The 22,111-nt window shown below is 35.5% G+C and overlaps 1 protein-coding gene across 5 annotated transcripts in view; it reads right to left on the reverse strand.

Moving 5' to 3' along the window:
* Positions 1-22,111, reverse strand: part of Lmpt (Limpet) — a 173,721-nt gene that overhangs the window by 31,315 nt on the left and 120,295 nt on the right. Inside the window, exons 1-2 of one of the 5 annotated variants that reach the window (XM_021332288.3) lie at positions 11,233-12,023; positions 10,636-11,032 (exon numbers count right to left, since the gene is read on the reverse strand). The exons of the other annotated variants lie outside the window; for them this stretch is intronic. Coding sequence (XP_021187963.3) covers positions 10,636-11,032; positions 11,233-11,888 — 1,053 coding nt within the window. The 5' untranslated portion in view covers positions 11,889-12,023. Of the gene's footprint in view, positions 1-10,635; positions 11,033-11,232; positions 12,024-22,111 lie in introns of those variants that run through there. 5 annotated transcript variants of the gene reach the window in all.

A 22,111-nucleotide genomic window follows, 5' to 3' on the forward strand; every position in this document is an offset into this window, starting at 1 on the left:
CAGGAATAAGGGAAATCATATAGTTCTAATTATTAATCTAATTCTATAATAATTTATCTTCTAAAAATTCTCTTACGCTATAATACGCCTTTGACAATAACAATGTTTTAACTTTCCTCTTAAACATGTTGATCTGTGAGGTTTCGAGAACAGATCTTGGCAAATGGTTATAGATCCGAGGTGCCATGCAAAAGATACTTTTATTGAGTAGCGCTGTTTTGTTTTGTGGTAGACTTATATGACAATTATGCCTTTTACTTTTTAATTTACTAAAATAGTGCATATTTTTCTTAACAAACATTACAACTTCAAGTATGTATATACAGGGTAGTGTAAGGATTCTATATTTTATAAAAAATGGTTTGCAGCTGTCCGTCTGCGCTATTTTCGCTATGGCTCGCACACACTTTTTCTGAGCTCTGAATACATTTTCGTTATCGGTAGAATTACCCCAAAAAATAACACAATACCTTAAAAGAGATGCAACATAGCCATGATAAGCAGTAAGAAGGGTTGACATGCTGGCTGTTCGTCTAAGCATAAACAATGCATATGAATAAGTGTTCAGTTTGGTGCAGAGTGATTCAAGATGCTGTTTATAATTTAATGTATTATCAATGTTTAAGCCTAAAAATTTTGCGACATCAACCTCTTGAACCTTGTGGTTTTGGTAAATTATGTTCATACCTGATATTTTATTCAGTCTACTTCTGAATGTCATTAAATTAGTTTTGCTTAGATTAATGTGTAGATTATTTGATGTCAGCCAGTTTATAACATTCTTCAGAGTAGAGTTTATTTCGGTTTCCATATCAGATTTGTTACTTCCTGTAAAAAGTATTGTGCTATCATCAGCAAACAGAACCGTATTATGTTTAGTAGCTTTGGGCAGGTCATTGACGTATATGATAAACAAAAGGGGACCTAGCACGCTTCCCTGTGGAACGCCTGATCTAACTGTTCTACATGATGAAGAGTGACTTATTACTCGTTTAGCAATCGGGCATATTCTACTTATCTGAGTTATTTGACTTCGATTACTTAAATAAGATTTAATCAGGTCATACATGTTTCCTCTCACACCATAAGCGTATAATTTTTCTAGCAGTATCTCATGGTCGACATAGTCAAACGCTTTTGTGAGATCCATGAATAGTGCACATGCTTGTTTAGATGTGTCCATGTTTGTTAATACAGTATTGAGAAAATTGTATATTGCCATGTCGATCGTTTTCTTCTTACGAAAACCAATCTGCTCATTACAAAATAAATTTTTGCTCTCGAAATAATTATTAATTCTATCATAGATAACCTTTTCAAAAATTTTTGAGATGATAGGCACAAGAGCTATCGGGCGATAGCAGCTCATGTCATTCCTATCATTTTTCTTAAACAAAGGTTTTATTAGTGTCAGTTTAAGTTTTTCTGGGAAAATACCGGTCGTGATACTTAAGTTGATTATGTAACTAAGAATATAGGACAGTTTAATGGCAACATGTTTTATAATTTTTGTTGATATATCATCATACCCAGTACTGTTAGTATTTTTTAAACTCATAATAATTTTATAAATATCTTCTGGGACAGTTGGGCTAACAAACACAGAGTTTTTTTCGTACGGAATATCACATTTGGTTCGATCGTGTGAGACATTGTTAGTTTGATCAATGAAAAAATTATTGAAATGGTCCGCAACCTGTTTGGGATCACTTATCACATTATCGTTTACAACAATTTGTTGTATTTGATTAGTTGGTACATTTGATTTATTGGCGTTTATTATCTTCCAAGTGGCTTGTGATTTATTAGTAGCATTATTAATATAGTAATCATTTCGAGACTTTTGAGTTAACCTAATGATCCGATTTAATCGCGCAGATAAGGCTAAGAATTTATTTTTATTTTCCTCCGTTGGTTTTTTTCTATACTGCCATAACAGCTGTCGTTTGCGCTTACAGCATATTTTAAGACCTTTGGTGACCCATTGAGGCCGTTGTCTGTTAGTTATTTTAATGTTTACTATTGGAAAACAAAGATTATAAAAAAGAGTGAATAGTTCGTGAAATTCATTAAACGCTAGATTCGGATTCGTATGGCTATAAACATCGTTAAATTTAAGTGATTCCAAACATTCTTTAAATTTCTTAATGTTATCTGAAGAATAATCTCGTTTTTGTATGTGCCATGATTTAAGAATAAAAGTGGGTTTGACTGGGCATTTAAGCAATTGAGCGGTGTGGTCCGACAATGCGAATTCGATTACTTTTGCTGTACATCCTCTAACATTAAACATGATGTTGTCAATGCATGTTCGACTTGATAGGCGCGTTGGTTCATTTATACTAAGTTTTAGGTTATAACTGTGAAGGATCTGTTTAAATTCAATCGCGTCAGAAGTAGCATTGAGTGTATTTATATTAAAATCGCCGCATATTATAATTCGTTTTTTACTGTAACAAAATCTATTTAAAAGGGTACTAAAGTTTGTGAAGAACTTATTTAAGTCTTCTAAATTGGATCTAGGTGGCCTATAGATGCATATTATATAAATTTTATGTTCAGTTACTTCGACGCCGGAGCATTCTATGATATTTTCTATAGAATATTTGCTAATTTCTTCAATTGGCGTACATGGAAGTGATTTTTTTACTAAAATACAAGAACCACCGCGACGATTTTTCCGGTAGAAACAAGACCCTAGCTTGTAGCCAGAGATGTTTAGAGTATTCTTATCAGTTAATATCATATTGTGTTCAGTGATACACAACACATCTATAAGACTTTTTTCATTCTCAAGAGCTAATGTTAGTAGCCCAGATTTCGATATCAGCCCATTTATATTCTGGTGAAGAACTGTAACGTGTTTATAGACGAAAAAACTGATTGGATGTTTGTTGTGTGGACGTAACATCAACATCGTTAGGACAACTACTATTTATAAGAGTTGGTTCCTGGCTGTCGGACTTATTGTTACGGATTGTTTTGGTTATTTTTTTAAAATAATAGGGAATAGTTCCAGGTTTGCATTGCTGTGTATTATTTTTAGATTTACTTTCCCCATATAAATCGCATGTAAAATAGTTATTTATATGAAAGCCATTGAGATAGTCTAAATATTTTTTTATATTCATGAATATATTTGCAATACCCGTATTCGTTACTTTACCAGTATATTTTGAGAACATAGCATATGTATATTTGAGATGTATTGTCATGCAAAGCTTTCTCATAGATATGCAAAACGCGTGGATGTTTACCGAACAACTGCAACTAAAATTATGAGTGATTCAGTCCCATATAAACGTTTTGAATACTAAAATAACTTGGACTGTCTATTACGTTTTTATGACGCAAAGTCTGCATCTCCTTACACGAATAATGTTGAAGTATATTTGAAACTCAAATAAGGACGAAAAAGGTCCCTAGGAAAAAATCTTTGTTGTGGGATTATTCGATAGAGTTACCGCGGCCCTAGTACATATAGGGCTCCAGAAAGAACATGTGTGGGTTTTAGTCAGTAAAATGATATTCCCTTACGCTGCACCCACAGAGGGATAATGCCATTTGATGATATAACATGAATTTCTACAATAAGAGTAAACCCACGGGTAACCGCCAGTGTTAAATAAAATCCAGAGCAAAATGTTTACATTTTACTTGCAGCAGAAATTATGAATGATTCAGTATCCTCTATACATACATTCTCGCATAGTTTTCGCTAGCTAGCTTCCGCGTGAGTTACCTTCATTCGTCTAGTCATACGGTCGATGTCTTCACTGAACCTTCGAAGCAAGGTCTTGGTCAAAGCTACTTCATTCATTGGGCTATTTTTATAATGCTTTTGGTTACGTTTCCGATATTTTACACCTGGGGTATCGCCCTTTGAATTGGTTCTATTGAAATGGTTTGATGACGTTTAAGATTGATGGGAATTTGATCCTTTTTGCTGGTAATTGAGTTCCATTTTCGAATTTGTTTTGCGGAAGAAATTATAAAGCATGATGATGGTGTTAAATTACTTCTTTGTCTGCTCTTTGAACCATGTTTTGGAGAAAATGGAGTAGGAGACATAAAACTAGAATCTATCTAGACCAGAAACGTAATTATCATTGCATACCACGAAATTTTACGATAGCTATTAAAGATTCGCACCAACCAATTTCGAAACCACAGTCTGCTCTGTTAATTTCGCTCAGGCCAATAATAATCAAAAACCAAATCTATTCGAGGCAAAAACAACATTTATTTTTCTTCAAAGATGAATTGGAAATCCCACGTGAACGTAAATTATCTCTGTCACATTTTTAAGACGTCGAAACTGTGAAATATTTTAGGCTTTTTTGCCGAAAGTACCGGTTAAATCAGGCGATTTTAATAAAGAAAATGACAATATATGAAAAGAATGTTATAAAAATAGTCATCGTATCAGGAATGGGCTTAAAGTTGTGTCATCGCCAACGTAAAAGCTAAATGCATCTTTCATTTCCCACCCACTTAGTACCATCGTCACACAATCCAGCGATTCCTTCACAAACATCCGCTTGTCCGAACTTGTTTACCGCAATAAATACTTCTAAATCTTCATCATCTGCCTAGCCTTTTCCCAACTATGTTAGGGTCGGCTTCCAGTCTAACCGGATGTAGCTGAGTACCAGTGTTTTACAAGGAGCAACTGCCTATCTGATCTCCTCTACACAGTTACCCGGGCAACCCGATACCCGTAGGTAAGACTTAGTGACTTCTGACTTCCCCTAACGACTGCTAGAGATGTTCAAATTACATCTTGGACCTACAGTTTATCGTGCCCTCCGAAACACAGTTATTGGTGTGCAAGATATAGGTACTCAGACAGTACTACAAACTTATAAAAGTTGCATTGGTAGGTACTTGCCTGACTTGGAATCGAACCAACACTCATACTTGATCCATTGGTTCTTTACCCACTGAGCCACCGCGACTTGTTTACAGCAATAAATACTTGTAAATCTAAAAAGATTTATTCCACATTCATAAATCAATAATTAATCAAAACGTTCACAATAGTGTTATCATTTAATTAATTCTGATCTGATCGAATGTGGTTCTTGCCAGTGCCATTTGGCACGTCGTGGGGTCGAAGATTATTTCATTATTGTTAGTTATGAATGGCTGTTTAGGTGATATTTTATAATTATTTGGACCTTTAGCTTATCAGCGGCTTGTAACTTAGTATCCTACATTAATTATTATGAAAGGCATTTATTTCTGTTTGGGTTTAACCCGAATGGATGAATTGCTGAACCGATTTGAGAACTTCTTCCCGTGTTGGGAAGCTATGCACCTATAAAGGCAATATTTTAAGTGAGAGCGGGCAGAAAATCCGCCAGGGTAATTTTACGGCAAGGTATATATTTTGAAAACAATCACTTTCTTCTTCATAAACAAGTAATCTCCACAAATGTCTACTCAGTTGTCTTGTTGCATATCAATATCACAGACGCACGTAAGTGAGTTTCCTGATTTTTTAAATAGAATAAAGAGTACGCAATCTTGCAGAATTAGTGTCGTGTGCTGATTAAAAAATGCGATTGCGCATGATTTTCAAAGCATTCATTCATTCTTTGCACGCCTCTTTTAAAAGTTGATACTTTTATGCCACAGAGATTTTCTGGTGCGAAGGATTATGAAAAAGGTAGGATTGGTTAAATCAACGACATTGAAAGACTCCCGAACGACAGCTAAAAATAAACCCAGCTTTGATATTAAAAATACGAATACCTCCTTAGTTTGAACTTCTAAGAATTAATGTAACTTTTTCTGTACGGGTTGGCAACGGTAACTGTCTAATTTTAGCACAACGAATCGCGAAGCAAAATAGAAAGGTTATACCTAGATAATTTCATCTGACTATGAAGACTAGCTCCTGTTAGCGGTTTCACCCGCATCTCATAAGAACTTCTGCACGAACCTGGATAAAAAGTAGCCTGTAGCCTTCCTCGATAAATAGGCTATCTAACACTGAAGCATTCTTTCAAATCGGACCAGTAATTCCTGAGATTTGCGCGTTCAAGCAAGCAAACAGACAAACAAACAAACTATTCAGCTTTATAATATAAGTACAGATTTATTGGTCAGCATGAAAAATGGCATAATGTTTTGGCTTCGTTCAGAAATGTTGTACGAACAAGTGACGTTATAATGTACGGTGCTGCAAAAGGGGGTGGACAGTACTGACAATTAGGGACGTCTTAAAATAATGTGCCTGCCTACGCTAGGGAGAGTGGTTTAAAAATAAATGTTTTGGTAGTACGACTGTTGTGGGTAGTAAAGGTAGTTAAATATACATACATGTAGATATTACCTGTATAACATAATAGGTTTGGCTTGGTATATTTTTCATTATAAATACGGAAGAGAGTGTGTCTCTTGTAGACTAGCCTTTGACAGAGGGGTTTTTTTAACGACGTCAAAAATCAACAAATGAGCCCTGCCGCTGTGGGTTAGCAGCGGTGAGGGAGTGTCAGACTCTTACTGACTAAAAACCGTCGTATTCCGTCATAGGCCTTTTATGTACCAGGGCCGCGGTATCTCTTTCGCTTCAGAATTGTTTGAAAGGGTTTCTGCAGCTCTAAGTGGCATAGGGCGACTGAAGATATACAGTTGGGTTTAGCGATAAAGCATTGAAATTTTCCCTACACGGCATCGATGTTTTAAAAGGAGGCTTGTATTAAGAGTATTCTGTAAAAGTTTATGCTTTTAATCCTCAATGAATAAAGAAGATTTGTTAAGTTATCATAAAAATACATTTACTTAAACCGAAACAAAAGCCAGAACTAGGTATTTTTGGAGAACCGCTGTTATTGTTGAACACAAAACATTTACTAATACCACTGGTTATTTTTGTTTGTTTATATTAAATTGTTTGCTCTGGTTAACCGTTAAATGTAAGTTACAGATATTTTAACCGACTTTCAAAAAAGAAGGAGGTTCTCATTTATCACTGCACTGTTCTGAATACCGAATTCAAAGTAATAACGCTCTTCATAATTAGTCAAATAATTATACTCCTACTTTACTTATAAATCACCAAATTCCCAGAAAAAAATTAAATAGATCATACAGTCACTTCGAAGAGACGTGACATTCAAAATACAAAACAAAAACAAGACGAACGATATCAAAGAAAAACCTATTAAAACTATAGATGAAGTTTTAAATAAAAGACAAAAGAACATCGGGTGCTCATAAATTAGGTTTTTTCAAAGAGAAAAGAGTTAAATTTGGGTAATACATCCCGTCGTAAAAGAGTATAGGTACTTAAGTATGTGTGTATTTTGAGTATGTGTGAGTGAGTTTGAATCTTGTGGTAAAGCAATAATAGTAAGTAAGAAGGAAGTTGTGGTTTCAGGAATATAAGACTTGTAGCGTTGTGGTTTGTTAATAATATTATTTGTGGAAAGTCTGCAGCTAGCTAATTCGAAACAGCTGTTTTTCATCAAGAAATGCTGGATCGTAAGATATACTTTATAATTAAGACTTCATATTTTATTACTAAAGTTAAGTTATACTACAGCGTATTTTTAACTAAGATTGCAGGTTTTCTACCCATCTCTTAGAAAATTAGGACTTCACACTGCATTACTGGTATTTAAATTTCAAGTATCAAATCTTCCTCTCAAAATTAGTTCCAAAAACTCATAAATCAAGACAAATGAATACTAAAATTATCTTCTACACACTAATTCAGATGGTTTTCATTTATGAATACATGTGCTACAATACTGACCTACAATTATTGACATACAAACAGAAGAAAGCACTTGATAATATAATGCTTCATCAGTTTCCATTATGAAGATTATTAAAATATATTTTGCTTTCAAGTGCATACGTACAGCTACACCTATATATATACCTATCAAGCTGATTAGTTCGCTTGTTTGAACGTGAATCTGTATGGACGAATCACCAGTTAGATTTGTAAAATGCCTGCAGCATTTTGGTGGCTCCAGTAAAGTATATCATATGCTTTTTGAGAGGGTCAGATAGTCCCTCCTTGTAAAACATTGACATTCAGACTGGAAGGAGTCGGACAACTTCAATACAGTAGGGAAAAGGCTAAATAGATGATGATAAGCGCTCCTTTACGCTTTCATTATAGCGCTATGTCCTGTATGTATGAACTGCGATGCGAGTGACATTGTAGGCACCTTCTAACTACATATATGTTTGTAAATAACAGATATAATACAAACTAAAAAAAAATACAGTCCATTGATTTGTTTACAATACTATTCAAATTGACATGAACCCAAAGACTTAACTACCATAGTCAAACCAATTTCCTAATTCCTAAAGATGTGCGTGAAACCGAGCGTCACAGCCAGTTATTTACACAAATATGAATAGGAGTTGATTAAAGAGCTTACACGTCTGTGGTTTTCAGTGACACCCACATATTTACCAAGCTTACGATTTTGGATAATTTTGGCACTCATTAAGGCACTTGTTTGTAGTTATTTGTGAAGAGATGTACTGTCAGCACTGTTTTATTGGCCAGACTGCCTCGTTGGTCTAGCTGTCGCAAGTGCGGCTGCTGAGCACGAGGTCTCGGGTTCGATTCCCGAGTCGGGCCGAAATCGCTTTGTGGGTTTTAGAAGACTTTCACAAAAAAAAAGCAGCCCGGAGCCTGGAAGCTGGTGATTGATACACCCGTGCATCGGAGAGCACGTAAATGTCGGTCCTGCGCCTGATCTCATACCGGTCGTGTCGGATTGCCGTCCCATCGGGTTATGAGAGTGAAGGAATAGTGAGTGCACCTGTGTCTGCGCAAATGCTCGTGCACTATAATATGTCCTGCGTAGTTGGCTAATCTCCTTACATGAGTACAGCCGCCGTAGCCGATAATCGGCTAGGAGGACATAATCATCATCATTGGCCAAAATGCGTAATGAATAGGGTATGTAGTGACTAATTTTCTATAGAAATGTCCGCAGTGGCAGTGTGCTCTGATGTTTTGTAAAAGTGTGAGCTTATGGCTACTTAAACTTTTTTGTTTGTGAGGTAAACTGTATGATATTTTCCATATTTGTATGTACCTACATAGTACCTTTGGAAATAAGTCAAAATTATTTAGATCTAAAGTAAACTTTAAGTACTTGCCTCCTTTAGGATTAAGAAGCTGTAAGTAATTTTAGATTTCTCGTGTGTGTGCTCTCTAAACGCAGGTAACTGTTATTTCTTTAGTTAGAAAAGGCCACCGTATTCCTAACTAACCAAGGTAAAGTTTAAGCCCATTTATTTAAACCATTGCCACATTTAATCCCTCCATTTATCATTCCCTAAATCTCCAAACTTACAGCTAATTCCAATTCATGTGAACATTATTTCAAGGGTGTCAGAAAATTACAGCAGCCGTTCTATTTGGCGGGAATTTACCTCTTAGAGATCTCCTCTGGTTATGGTTGATGTTGTCAATATATGTTAAGTATATGTAGTTCATCAGTTGTGTTAGCACCCATAACACAAGCTAATAAATAGCTTACCATGGGGCTAAACGACCGCGCGTGTGAGACTCGCGATATTTTTTAAGTATATAAATATTTTACCCAGGACTGTCCCAATTTTTTTTTATCCATGTTATTTTGAAAATCCAATCTAGCAACACTATTAGTAGCAGTCATAATCCCCTCCGATAGATGGCATTAAATCAAAGGTCGTAGGAACTATACGCCCTGAATTTAATGAGACACAAGTAGGTCGAGGTTGGCCGAGTATTTTCGGACTATTGTGCAACAATTTTGATTAACTGTTCATAATTTTCATATTAATTGGTAATTTGGCTTTATAATTATGATTGGGTGTTGAGTTTTTGTAAACCTGCTTTTGATAATTGTTGATTTTATAGTTTAATATTTAATTGTCTGGGCCTTCAGCTGTTTTTTGTGACAGTTCCATTTATGGATTGTTCGCAAGAATATTTCGATTCTTGTCATCTTTAAAATCAATTACAGAATCATTTATCTTCTTCTGTGGTTTTCAGTCTTATTTAAAAAACCTATTCGATTTTAAACTGAGGATCGTCATTACGCTTTTCGTTGCCAATATAATGTTTAACATTAACATAGCCAATAAAGTGTACAGTACACTAATGGAGTACGTATTTACAGTACAAATTACATAGTAAATAACAGTATTACGTGAGCGTTATATGAATTTAATTGTGTAATCAAAAGGACATTTTCGTGTTCGTGGTTATTCATTATTTATTTGATTTTAATATTGTATATAAAAAATTTATAATTTGTGTTCGTGTAATGACTTTTATCGGTCTTTTCATTAACAATAGAATGACAAAGCCAATCCCATACAGTCTCAAAAAATTACATGTTTCTTTCGAAACACTGTGTTCCACAATTTCAGTTTCTAAATAAGCCAAACAATTAGAGCCTATCTCTCAAATCCTGTCACAAAGGAGATCTCACTTTAGGTTATTAACTAAGGGTTGTCAAAGAAAACAAAACACAAACCGGGGCATCATAATTTAATGTTCAGTCATGCGTACAGAGGCTCACATCAGCAGTGCGTGCTGCGTTAGGGTCCAAGCTAGTCCCCGGTGCCCCAGAAATCTACTTCTTCTTCCTCCTCTTCAATTACCTCTTTAGTCTCATTCGTTTCTTCCTCGAAGGAGTTGAGTTTGGGAACGTCTTTCAACAGCGGCTTTTGCGTCACATTGTCATCGGAAGCCACGCTGTCCACTGACGCTTCCACGCTCCATTGCTCACTCCTTCTCTCCCTCGAGTTTTCCCTCGACCGACTTCTGGAATAAGAACGCGCTGATAGATTAGGCGTGCTTCCTCCAAGTTTGTCGTCTTTGTTCATACGCGCGAACTCAGCTTCCTCGAGAGACGTGAACATCCTAAGTTCCTCCTCGCGTGAAGCTCGCGAATCTTTGGAAGAATTCGACGACGATGAGTGGCGCTTTTTGAAACTCCGTCGCCTGCCACTCGGGTCGTGTCGTTGTATTGGTCGGAACTTAATCCCATCAAGAGATCTTAAACAAATTCATAACATATGAGTAGGTATAGTACAGGTGGAGTGAATGGTACCATGAATTAGCTTTCTACTCGTGCATATGTGGTGTCCGATGAGCAGTGATCACTCACGATGATGGGATGCAGCTAGGTCACTAGCGAACTGAAAACATGAGAGTCTACATGAGAGATGTGCCCGCTGATATCAATGAATATTAACCTGAGGAAGTCTTCGCTGTATTCGCCTCTTTTGTCTTCGTCGAATGATTGGAAATGTATTTCGGGCAGTGGTTGCGGGGTGCGGGGGGGACTCAGTGGTCTGTAATGCCATGTCAGTTTCTCGTCAGCCCCCTCGTCCTCCTTGTGTTCAGGCGCGACAGTATTTGAAGTAAAGTTGTTGTGATTTGAATCTGAAATAGTTTCACGAGGCGTAGGTGATCTGCTCCTTTGTCGAATATTGATCGAGCCTGAAGAGTTCGTAAGAATGGTTTTCGTTTTCGTCGTATTGTACCTGTCGCTCCGGTTGTCGTCGCTCGCTTGGCTCTCCTCGAGGGACTCCTGGCCGAAGCTGGATATTTTGGTGGAGAACAGTATGGCGGTTGAGTTTGTGTTGTCACCGTAGTACTTCACGGCGGCCGATTTTAGTTTTCCATTTTTATCCTCGGTTAATAATAGGTATCCCTGACCGCATTCTTTGCTCCATTCGCCTGCGGAGGCTGGGCTGGCCGCTTTCCTGAGTTGGCTGGAGTAGTACTCGGCGAGTTCTTGGAAGTCCGGATTGGAGTTGGGTATGACGCCACTGAGCAAGTGTTTCACGCACTCGATAGCTTCGTGCGCGCCGGCGTACGAGATAACGACAGACAGCAGGAGTCCCATTTCAATGTCCTCGAACAAACACGCCTATGTCAAAAGGAATGGAAAAGGGCTACTTTTGAAAAGGGTCTCCGGGGAGCGGGACGGTGCAGCGCTATTACACCGAGACAAGATTTGAACAACTGAAATTAAAGTGTAATAGTTTGCCAAACTTTTGTGTCCCGTTTTAGAATTCATTTGGCGTTGTGGCCAGACATTAGCTTTATGTCTCGTTCGATCATTCGGTCGAAGGTCGCGGCTTTACGAGACTATAAAAATGTTTTAGCCAATGATTGATTTGTACGTGTTTGATTGTAGCTGTGTGAGTTATGGGAACTGTAAACTCGAATTAATTTGTTGCTTCGTGAAGACCAATAAGTTTAGTTGCATTTCCTGCGATGTCAATCAATCAATCACGGAATTAACTTGAGTATTGCGCATAAGAGATAAGATGTATTTGATGATATATTATAACAGGGTTTAAGAGGTGAGTAACCAATGATGTTGTTTCGGATTTTTTTTTTTCGGAACGGTCAATTTCTCTGGTCTAATAATTATGGTTATGTGAGACACGGGGTCATAGATAACATTGTTGCAATCTTTGTATCTTTAACATATACTGATATATTAAGGGAATATTTACTACCGTAATGTGGGTCAACAAGAACGTTAAGTCTTATTAATCATCCCACTTTAGGCTGTGACTAATGTATAACTATTGTTGCCAAATCTTGACCGACCGTCAAAGGCGCTAGTAGTAGTAGCTAATAGGTAATTTTAATTCAATTTTCACGTCACTTCACTAACTTTCAAAGATATTCTTTATGAATTAGGAATTGCCTTTAATTTATTTAGGCAAATTTTATTTTATTGTAAATATGTTTGTTGTGTACCTTTACTTAGTAGTATAATAAACTATGTACTTGAGAAAGAAAAAAATATGAGACATAAAATGATGACTTTATGGACTTCATGAATTAGGTACGTTTTTGACCAGCTTCCGCCAGTGGAACTATTTTACACAAAAAAAGACTGTAATTTTCCTCCACAAATGGGCTAGCACTGATTTTAAGATCGGTTCAGCAGTTCTTGTCAACAACAACTTCTCGTGTACAATCAACAAAATTTTCAGCAGGTTTATAATGTAAGTAAAGATTTAAATTATGATAAGTATATTATTATTATACATATAGTGAAAACTTTCATACAAAGCCGATATGTGATCTTCATTGCCTGATATTTTTCGCGGAAACTTGCGAAACGCTGCTCTGAAAAAATCCGCGAGAATAACCGTTGTATATAAAGCGGCTATTTTTATACAAGTTTGTAATAACAAGTTATGCAACTTGTTTTATTTAATATTACAAAGCTTACGTCGGATCGTGCGTAGAGAGTACAGCTGTGTTATCGAAGAGTGCGTGGGTTCGAGTCTTGACTTTGAAATAATGGGAATTCCGAAATAGTGTGTGGTTTTTGGGGAAGTTTTCCTGTAAGTGTGTATCAAGTGTTTTCAATTGAAGAATTCATATTTACGTAAAAGTCTCTTAAAAAGGTCACGGTCAGTTGGTTCAAGGTGTCTAGTTTTTAGATAGTTCTATTATAATAATTTCTACAATGCTTGCTTTTATTCTATAATAATTATAAAATAATAAGTACCTAAATAGTAGGGATATATTATACAGTGTTGTTCAAATATAATACTTAGCCGAATTTCTAGTTAATAGAATTTGATGAAATGAAACAAAGTACTCTGAAAAGGTTTACTTTTAAGTTTTAACGTTAGGTCTAGCAATTATGTAACACTATTTGCAGAACGGCTGAAAAACATCTGTTAAAAACAGATGTTTTCAATCAACTATTAATTTAAATACTCAACTGTATTTATAGCTTTTCAGTTCTATAAATATTTTGGTACATACGATGTAAGTTCCTATCCATTTCCCTGTGAAACAATAGACTGAAAAAGCGGCCATGATTGGGGTGCGTTAATGCGACCCCCCGATCAAAACTTTTTACAATTCAATGGCAGAATTCGTCGTCAGCCAACCAGATTTGTGGATTCTCTGATATTCTACATATTGTTTTACTAACCTTAGTTTATTGACATAATATATTATCTATTGTATCTAGCTTCGTTGCCAAAACAATTAGTCGTTAAATTATCCCTAAACGCCAAGAAAATATTCCCAGCCCTGTGTCATCGACCTTTGTGAAATAACAAAAAGTAACGGTTGCACACGTAACTAATGTTTTTAAATCTTCAAACTTCGAACACTTCAAAAACCGAATGTTTTCTTTTAAAGAGACGTTTTACGTCTTCTTGTCAGAATGCCAGAATTATTTTATTGTAAGTAATTATTAAAACTGCGTAGACTCAAATTTTCCCGCGATTTTTCCTGTTAACATTTTACAATCCGAATGTGCGAAGAAAATATGAGACAACGATACAGAGACTTCATTCTAATTCTTACTATGTATTTTTTAAATTTCATTATTGTTAAATAGTACCTAATCAATTCCGATTTATTCTATTACATACACTTCTATACTTTTTTATGTGTGTGATCAAATATAAGTATTTTATTTTTTTGTTATTTTATTCTAATCATACTAACATGAAAAATGTTTTCTTTATTTTCAGGACTGAAGATTAGTGACGCTGAGTTCTATAAGATTTTATTTGATATTTGATTTACTACGTACATTTATTTCGCTCGTATTTTTTCAATTAAAATGTCATAATTTTCAGAAAACGGCTGGATGAAATCAAGATCAAATAATAATGAGTCTTTTGATACGAACAGAAAAACTACTAAACCACTTCTCTTCTAGAACTTAGATATTAATTATATGTATTATGTGGTATATAAAAATTAAACTTGATATTCTAGTAACAAATCAGATATAAGTATTTACAAATCCCACATTTACAATAGCAAAAAAGGTAAGCACAGTACTCATAAATGTCGTTGTCGTGTGTAGGTACATACATATTTTTCCTATGATAATGAAAACTTCTAACCCAAAATTCAGGGCTAAAAATACACCCAACAACTGAACTAAAATCTGACTACCAAACTCCTAAACTGACTACCAAAGTTTACCATTCCAAAGCCATTATTCCTATAGGTACGTAAGACACTCATTTAGGTACACCGTCTAATTACGGAGATGTAACGTCATTGTGACGTCAGAGGTACCGTGTGAACACTGTGGGCGGGGCTTAGGGAACATCGATCGATGCGCGGGAGTTTATTTCAGCGCTTTGTTTGATAAGTTACATAAGGCTGTGGGTGGTTTGATTCATGAAGGCGATTTCGTGCAAGATTTTTCTTGGATGATTATCCAAGAAGATTTTCTTTTTGCAACATCTTAAGCTCGTTATTACGTGTGTAGAATTTAAATCTAATTTATATCGCAAATTCAATAAAAAAATATACGTAGTTTATGAAGCTATAAGAGTGCTTAGGTACCTATAATTTATTTATGTGGAAAGTTCGGTAAAACTTTAGAAGTCGTCTTATTCTTTGTGATATTTTTGACATGCTTGAGATCCGAATTTCTGGTTCACTAATACAATACGTCTCAGAATGGTTGACTAACGGCTACCTTATTAAAAGATAAAAAAGAATTTGTAAAGTTTAAAACTTCCTAAGTAAAGGGACCAGGAACTATAGGTACCTACACGGGCATTCAAAGGCGAGTAAAGCCCCTCAGCATAGCTAGTTTCACTAATAAAATATTAGAACTGCCAATTATATTCCCGATGACAGATATAGAACGGTTACCCACTCGTTGTAAATGATGCTGTCTTTTTGCAGCTAAACTTAAACCGATGACCTATTAACGTCAAGACTTTGACAGGAATGTGAAGTGCTAAAGAAAAAAAAGAAAGAAAAATATTTCGAACTTGGTTGGAAAATAAATAAAAAGGCTAGAAGAAAATTCTGTTGTTTTTCCTAACATCATCCTCCTGCCCCTATCCCTATTTTTTATATGAGGTCGGCGCAGCATGTTTTTTTTTTTGCCATACTCTTCTGTCTGCCGTCATTTCACAGGTAATATTCTTCCTAGCTATGTCGACTTTCACACAATCCATCCGTTTTTTTGGTCGTCCTTCCACTCTGTCCATTCACATTCATACTCATCACCTTATCCACAACAGGATTTTTTCTAACATCTATTTTTTCCTTTGTGAGATGGCATTTTAGAGCTAAACTAGTAAAAATCTAGGAAAAAGGGAACTTAAGGTGGTTAGAACTGGCATCTCATAAGAAAGTCCTATCCAGCATTAGATTTATCATAATAATTTAGAAAAAAAAGTATTAGAAATATCTGCATTTATTTTTAACGAGTCAAATGTCATCAGATCTCCTAACACCTGCAGTCGCCAAACACATTACTGCCCACTACGCAGTCGGTAAATGTATTCTAAGAAACGTAAACATTGCGTAAAATACTTGTTTTCCTTGTATTATAACTGTCTACGAAAACAGTGGCTGGAGCTTTGTGAAAAGAATAGACAAAGTTCTTGATAGTTTTTGCAGTCGCAATTTCATACAGTCATACATAACAGATATATGAGATATACCTATTTCAAATCTCTCTTTTATATCTGTTTTCATCCAAAAAAGCTAAATGGCAAGTTTCAAGAATATTATTTTGTTACTATTCACTTAGGTTCAAAAATACAACCATCCACAGGTAAATCTATTGCTTCCGTTAACTAACGAACTTTTACCACGCATCATACAAAAAACCCCGCCAACTACACTACCCAAACTAGACCACCACTCTTTAAAGAGCAATAACACAGTTCCCAGCCCAAATCCCTGTTTACCTAAATAACTACAACCATCGGTGTCAAAGGCAAGGTCGCAGTGAAAGTAACAGCCCAGTACGGCTCTGGGTGCGCGCGCGCCGAAACCCGACACCGGTGTGACGTCATGCGCGGGCCGTGCGCAAGAGACGAGCTAGGCGAGAGGGAACCAGGGAAGGAAAATTTTTAGCGGGAAAATTTTGACGTGTGGCCGCCATTTTGTAAGTGAAATTAGGGGGTGTTTTGAAGATTGGTGGTGAGGTTAATTCTTACCCTAAATAGCAGTGTCTATTTCTAAATATACAAGCTATTTTTTTGGTAAAATAAGAGGGCATTTTAAACGTTTGTTAGCGAAGTAAATTATTGTCCCAAATATCAGTCTCCTTGGTGAGAATTGCGAAGAAAAAATAAATTTTACGTAACGAAAGGTGAAAAGCCTCATAATTTGCGAATGTTTGAAATAAAAATAAGAGACATAGGCTTAGTATTTTTCATTCATGTAAGACGCCCACTGAAACTTGAATGAGCTTATTGGCAACCGAGGGGCGTTCCCCGAACATTATTCTGAAGGTTTGTATGTGTTTTATTTAAGTAGGCGTAGAAAACATAATGTTATGTAAACCGGGAATTTGCGGGAAAAGTAACCTTGGCGCTTTCCGTTTCTACTCAAACAATTCGGTATTATAACTAATGGTTATCTCTAAGCATAGATCAACATTTTGTCAAAACTTATACTTAGGACTAAATTATAGGATCAATTATAGGGTTTTAATCGATGTCGATATTTAGAATTTGGCAAAACTGACTGTTCCTATTTTTGAGATTTATTTTTCTGTTTTCTCTCAAAGATCTTAAGCATTGTCTTACAGTGTAACGCATAAAATCGTTCAGAGTTTTTACGTGTTGGCAACACGCGCACAAACACAAGTATTCAACAATATAACACGTTATTTATGAATTCAACATTTAATAGAATCATCCATTTGATTGATAGTTCGCACGTGTGATTTTTTATTGTTCATTGAAGGTAATTACATATTTAGATTTATTTTTAATGGATGTAGTTTACAATGGATTAAAAACTCTTTGGAATCATAGATTCATGGCAATTCCTTCTACAAAACAATTGACTATTTAAAAAAATATTTAATACACAATGCAGAAAGAAACATTAAATAAAACAAAAGTAATAGAAGAAATTATTTAAACTTTTTACAGAACTTCGAACGTCGAGCATTTATGCATGTTTGCAGGTGAAGACAACAGCTGTCATTAAATTCAGTTTCAGTAAGATCTGCCTAGAATATGTTCTGTTTAACATTATGGAAAATTTTAGAAGTTACCTGTTCACCTTTACCTAGTTTATGGCAATAGGTGCATTCCGTATTACGAGGGAGATCAACACAATTGGTCAAATAGTTCTAGTAAAAGATAACCGTCTAGGAATCTGCTCCGATCATTTGAATGGGTACTGAAAATAGAAAAGAAAATTGCTAAATCTTAAATCAGAATAATCATTTACAAACGATTTACATAGAGTACGCGAACAATATGAAACATTATTAAATAGAATTTATGTTTTGACGGAAGGTGACCAATGTCCGGTAAACAGGGTTTTGGCACCACAACCACGTGGGTCGATGACACCATCAAAGAGTTTTAGTACATAGAGTTTGTGCACAATGTTTTTTTTTTAAGATAAAAGAAGGTTGTATGTTGTCTCAGGACAGGTGAGAGCGTTTTGAATTTGGAAAGCTGAGCAGAACAATGACAAATGCAGATTATGATCAAATTATTTGTTTAATTTTGGAAGTAAGTTATTTTTAATTAGCTTCTTATTAGTATGAAGGGCACGCGCTCAAAACGTGCTTCAATACTTCAGATGGTTTGTAAATATGTTTTGTGGTACCGGTCTTAATTATTGACTTTAATGAACTTTATGGTGACATTAGACTACTGACTAGAAATGGCGCTAATAAATACTAGAAGAAGATAAAAACAAGTCATATCAGACCTTCTATAATAATTAATTTGTCTTTAAGAAACTCAATGAGAAATCTTTGCACTAGAGGTCAAAGTATCTATATGTTATTTTGTAAATACGTGTAGGTAGGACTTAACGAAAGACAGCGCTGATTATTTCATGACATCTTAAAACGAAGATAAATTATAATATTTGGACAGAAACAAAATCCCTACTTCTTACATTCAAGCTAATCTCTTGAACAAAATTAAGCTGTCACTCTAAGCTTAATATTACAAACTTCTTACCACAGCTGTCAAACAAAAAGTTATTCAATTTTGAGCCTTGTCTCTTGGTTTTAAAGATGAGTGAATATGAAGAATGGTACATTTATAAGATGGTTTTCATTCAAAATGGCTAATTACCGATTTGTATGAAAAACAGTGTTGCGTCGATAATCTTGTAGGGCGTTCGAAAAGTTGCCAAATTTTTTTAAAGCTGTATTTTATAAATTGACACTTTACTGATGTGTAAAGGTGCTTTTGAATTATCTTGGAATGTGTCACTCAGGATTGAAAGGAATCCAAAAATACGATGGATGGAATGTATGAAAGTCCTAATGACTGGAAAGAATGTTACTTGAGAGGCTATGAATAAAATTAGGATAGTGGCAAAAGGATGATTATGTAAAAAAGGCTAGAATGTAAAAAAAATAATATTAATATGAAAACTGAACTGAAAATGCTTTGACGACCCCAAATAGTTCCGAATAAGGATAATAGGTAGGATGAAAAAAGACAGAAAGACCTAAAAAGACATGATCTTTCTAATGATCACCAATTTACTGAACAATATATAGGTACTATGTAATTGCTGAAATACTTTATTATAAGTATGCGGCTACTGTACTGGAGATGGTTACGTAATATTTTTAGAAGGTGACCAAGCTTAAAGCTTGTTGGTTTAAGCTTAAATGTCATCCTTAAGTTATAACCATAAAAGGTTCGATGATGCATCCGAATTTATTTACAGACAACATAAAATTTAATTTTGAATGAAAAATATGTATTTATTGGATGCAATAAATTTTGGATAAAATAAAACTGTTTAATTTGAAAAAAAATTAAAGATTTTTTTCTACGAATAATTAAAATTTTAAATCAACCAAGCTTCACTAGCGCCATCTGTTGTCGAATAGCTGAACCGTTAAAAGCTTTTGCTAGTGTATGGCTGAGATGTAGTTTTTCTAAATAATTACAGATGGTATTGTTCACTTCTTGCATTTTAATGAAAAATTCACTATGAAGAATTTTTAATTCACATAATGAAACAATGCACACTGTGAACTAAAATAATTCTGCGGAGTAAAAGGCTGTAGGATTACTTAATATTTAAAATACTATAATAGCACACCACTGTCCCTTGTTTCCCCAAAACATAACAAAGGTTAGTTAATCACAATTAAAAGACCATGCTTTCTTTTTCAACCACTCACAGAAACAGTCTTCTTAATCAGCTCGTATCCGAACACACCAAAAAAAACGCGGGCAAAAAAACGCGCGCAAATTCGAATTTCGTATTCGGTCAAAGATATCACACTTGACCGTCGCATAAAGACTTTTTAAATTTAAATTAAATATTTTTTTAATCACACTGGAGACGAAGGTATTATAATATTCGCTGGAGGCGACACGTCCTCGGTAGCTGTCGAAAGAGTATTGAGTTCACAGTTGGCGAACAGTCCGGTAAGATGGTCCTTGTCGTGTGTGCGCGTCGATTATATTTATTACATCAGCTTGTGACTATAAACAAGCTTGGACGACAGGCACTTCAAAGAGATCGATCGGTATTTCGAAGATCGATAGACAGGAACATCACCTGCCCCAACGATACGCCATCGTCAATAACTTGTAGGGATAATGTCAAAAATAGAGTACTACTGACAGCGAAACATCAAAAGCCCTTCTTGTTCAGAATGCGGAATTATTCGCACTAACTTCACTTTGAAATAAAACAGAATTGTTTTTCTGTGTTATTAGAGCACAGGGGTAATTTAGTAATTTCCACTATGAGATACAAATGTAACTAGAGTATTAACATTCGTAATAATTTGTTCATTCCAGAATATAGGCCACCACTTCAGATGCCTCCATTACGATACATTGGAAACTTTATATAACTCATAACTATAATTTAGTTTTGATGGAGCCAGTGAATTAGTATTTTAGGAGCGATGTATTAATACTCTATGGTAAAACAAAACAAAATAAAGCCTCACCTTTTCAAATAAAGAACTGAATTTAAATTTAAAAACTGTATCACAGACTAGAGACCAAACTGAACTTTTTTCAACAACTAAAAAGGTCGGAGTTGAAAAAAATGCGTGCAAACCCGTACCGTGTGTAGGATCTGACTAAAGTGGTAAGGTGTGAACCAATGTTCAACAGTAACTAGTTAACAGTTTATTTTTGTTCTGTAACCACATACCAAACATATTTCATTCGGCTGGTTTATTGACCGATTGAAAAGCTTTGCGTTGCAAATTAGGCTGGGCTAAAGAAGGTGTAAACAGTATCGATAATGTTTGGGCCGAGAGCGCGTGCTTCGTGAAAAATCTGCAGCTTTCACTGTTAAGGATGTTTAATCATTATCTCGTGATTTAGGCAGTTACGTATGACGCATTACCTCGGCCATATGTTGGAGGCAAAATATGTGAGGGTTATGACGAACATCTTGGATTATATTACGTACCTGTAGACTTGCAGAACTGTGTAGGAACTTACACTATGTCACAATTAGACAATTTCGAGAGTAAACAACAGATTATTGCCTGCTACAAGAAATTATCGACACATTTTTTTCACTCTTAGTTCTTCACTACTCTCTTGTTGAAGGGCCGACAATAATTTCGTGGCACGATACGTGCTTTGTTGAATGAATGTGAACAGTTGGCCACATCAATAATATTGTCATTAATGCGAAACGCACTGAGTAGCACAGTTATGCATTATAATGTAGCCGGCTAAATTTAAACTATGGCTCAACCAATCATATTTCAAGAGGAAACATTAAGATATCTGTCGAATTTCGAATTTATTGATTCGCAAGAAGGATCGTTGGTTTGATCCTGTTTGATGGTTGCAATAGGAATTGGAAGCACATTATAATATACCAAGTTTGAAGAGGCTCAATGGGTGCCTTCAGAATGGACCACCTTTCAAACATTACAAAATAAACAGGAACAAAACCTGTAGTACCTGTAGGTTTTGTAACATGATATGAGTGAAGTAGCTAACATGATATGAACTTTTGTGTGAAATTTATTCATTCAGTTCAAGTCTGGCAAAAGATCTGCCGGGACAGTGGGAATGTTCGCAATGGTTGCTGCTGAAAGAATGGGTTGTCAATCACTCCCGCTGCACCAGTCATCTGATGCACTCCCAACTCAGAGAAAGGCCTTGCAAA

This window comes from Helicoverpa armigera, chromosome 4 (assembly GCF_030705265.1).
Source record: "Helicoverpa armigera isolate CAAS_96S chromosome 4, ASM3070526v1, whole genome shotgun sequence".
Lineage (NCBI taxonomy): Eukaryota > Metazoa > Arthropoda > Insecta > Lepidoptera > Noctuidae > Helicoverpa > Helicoverpa armigera.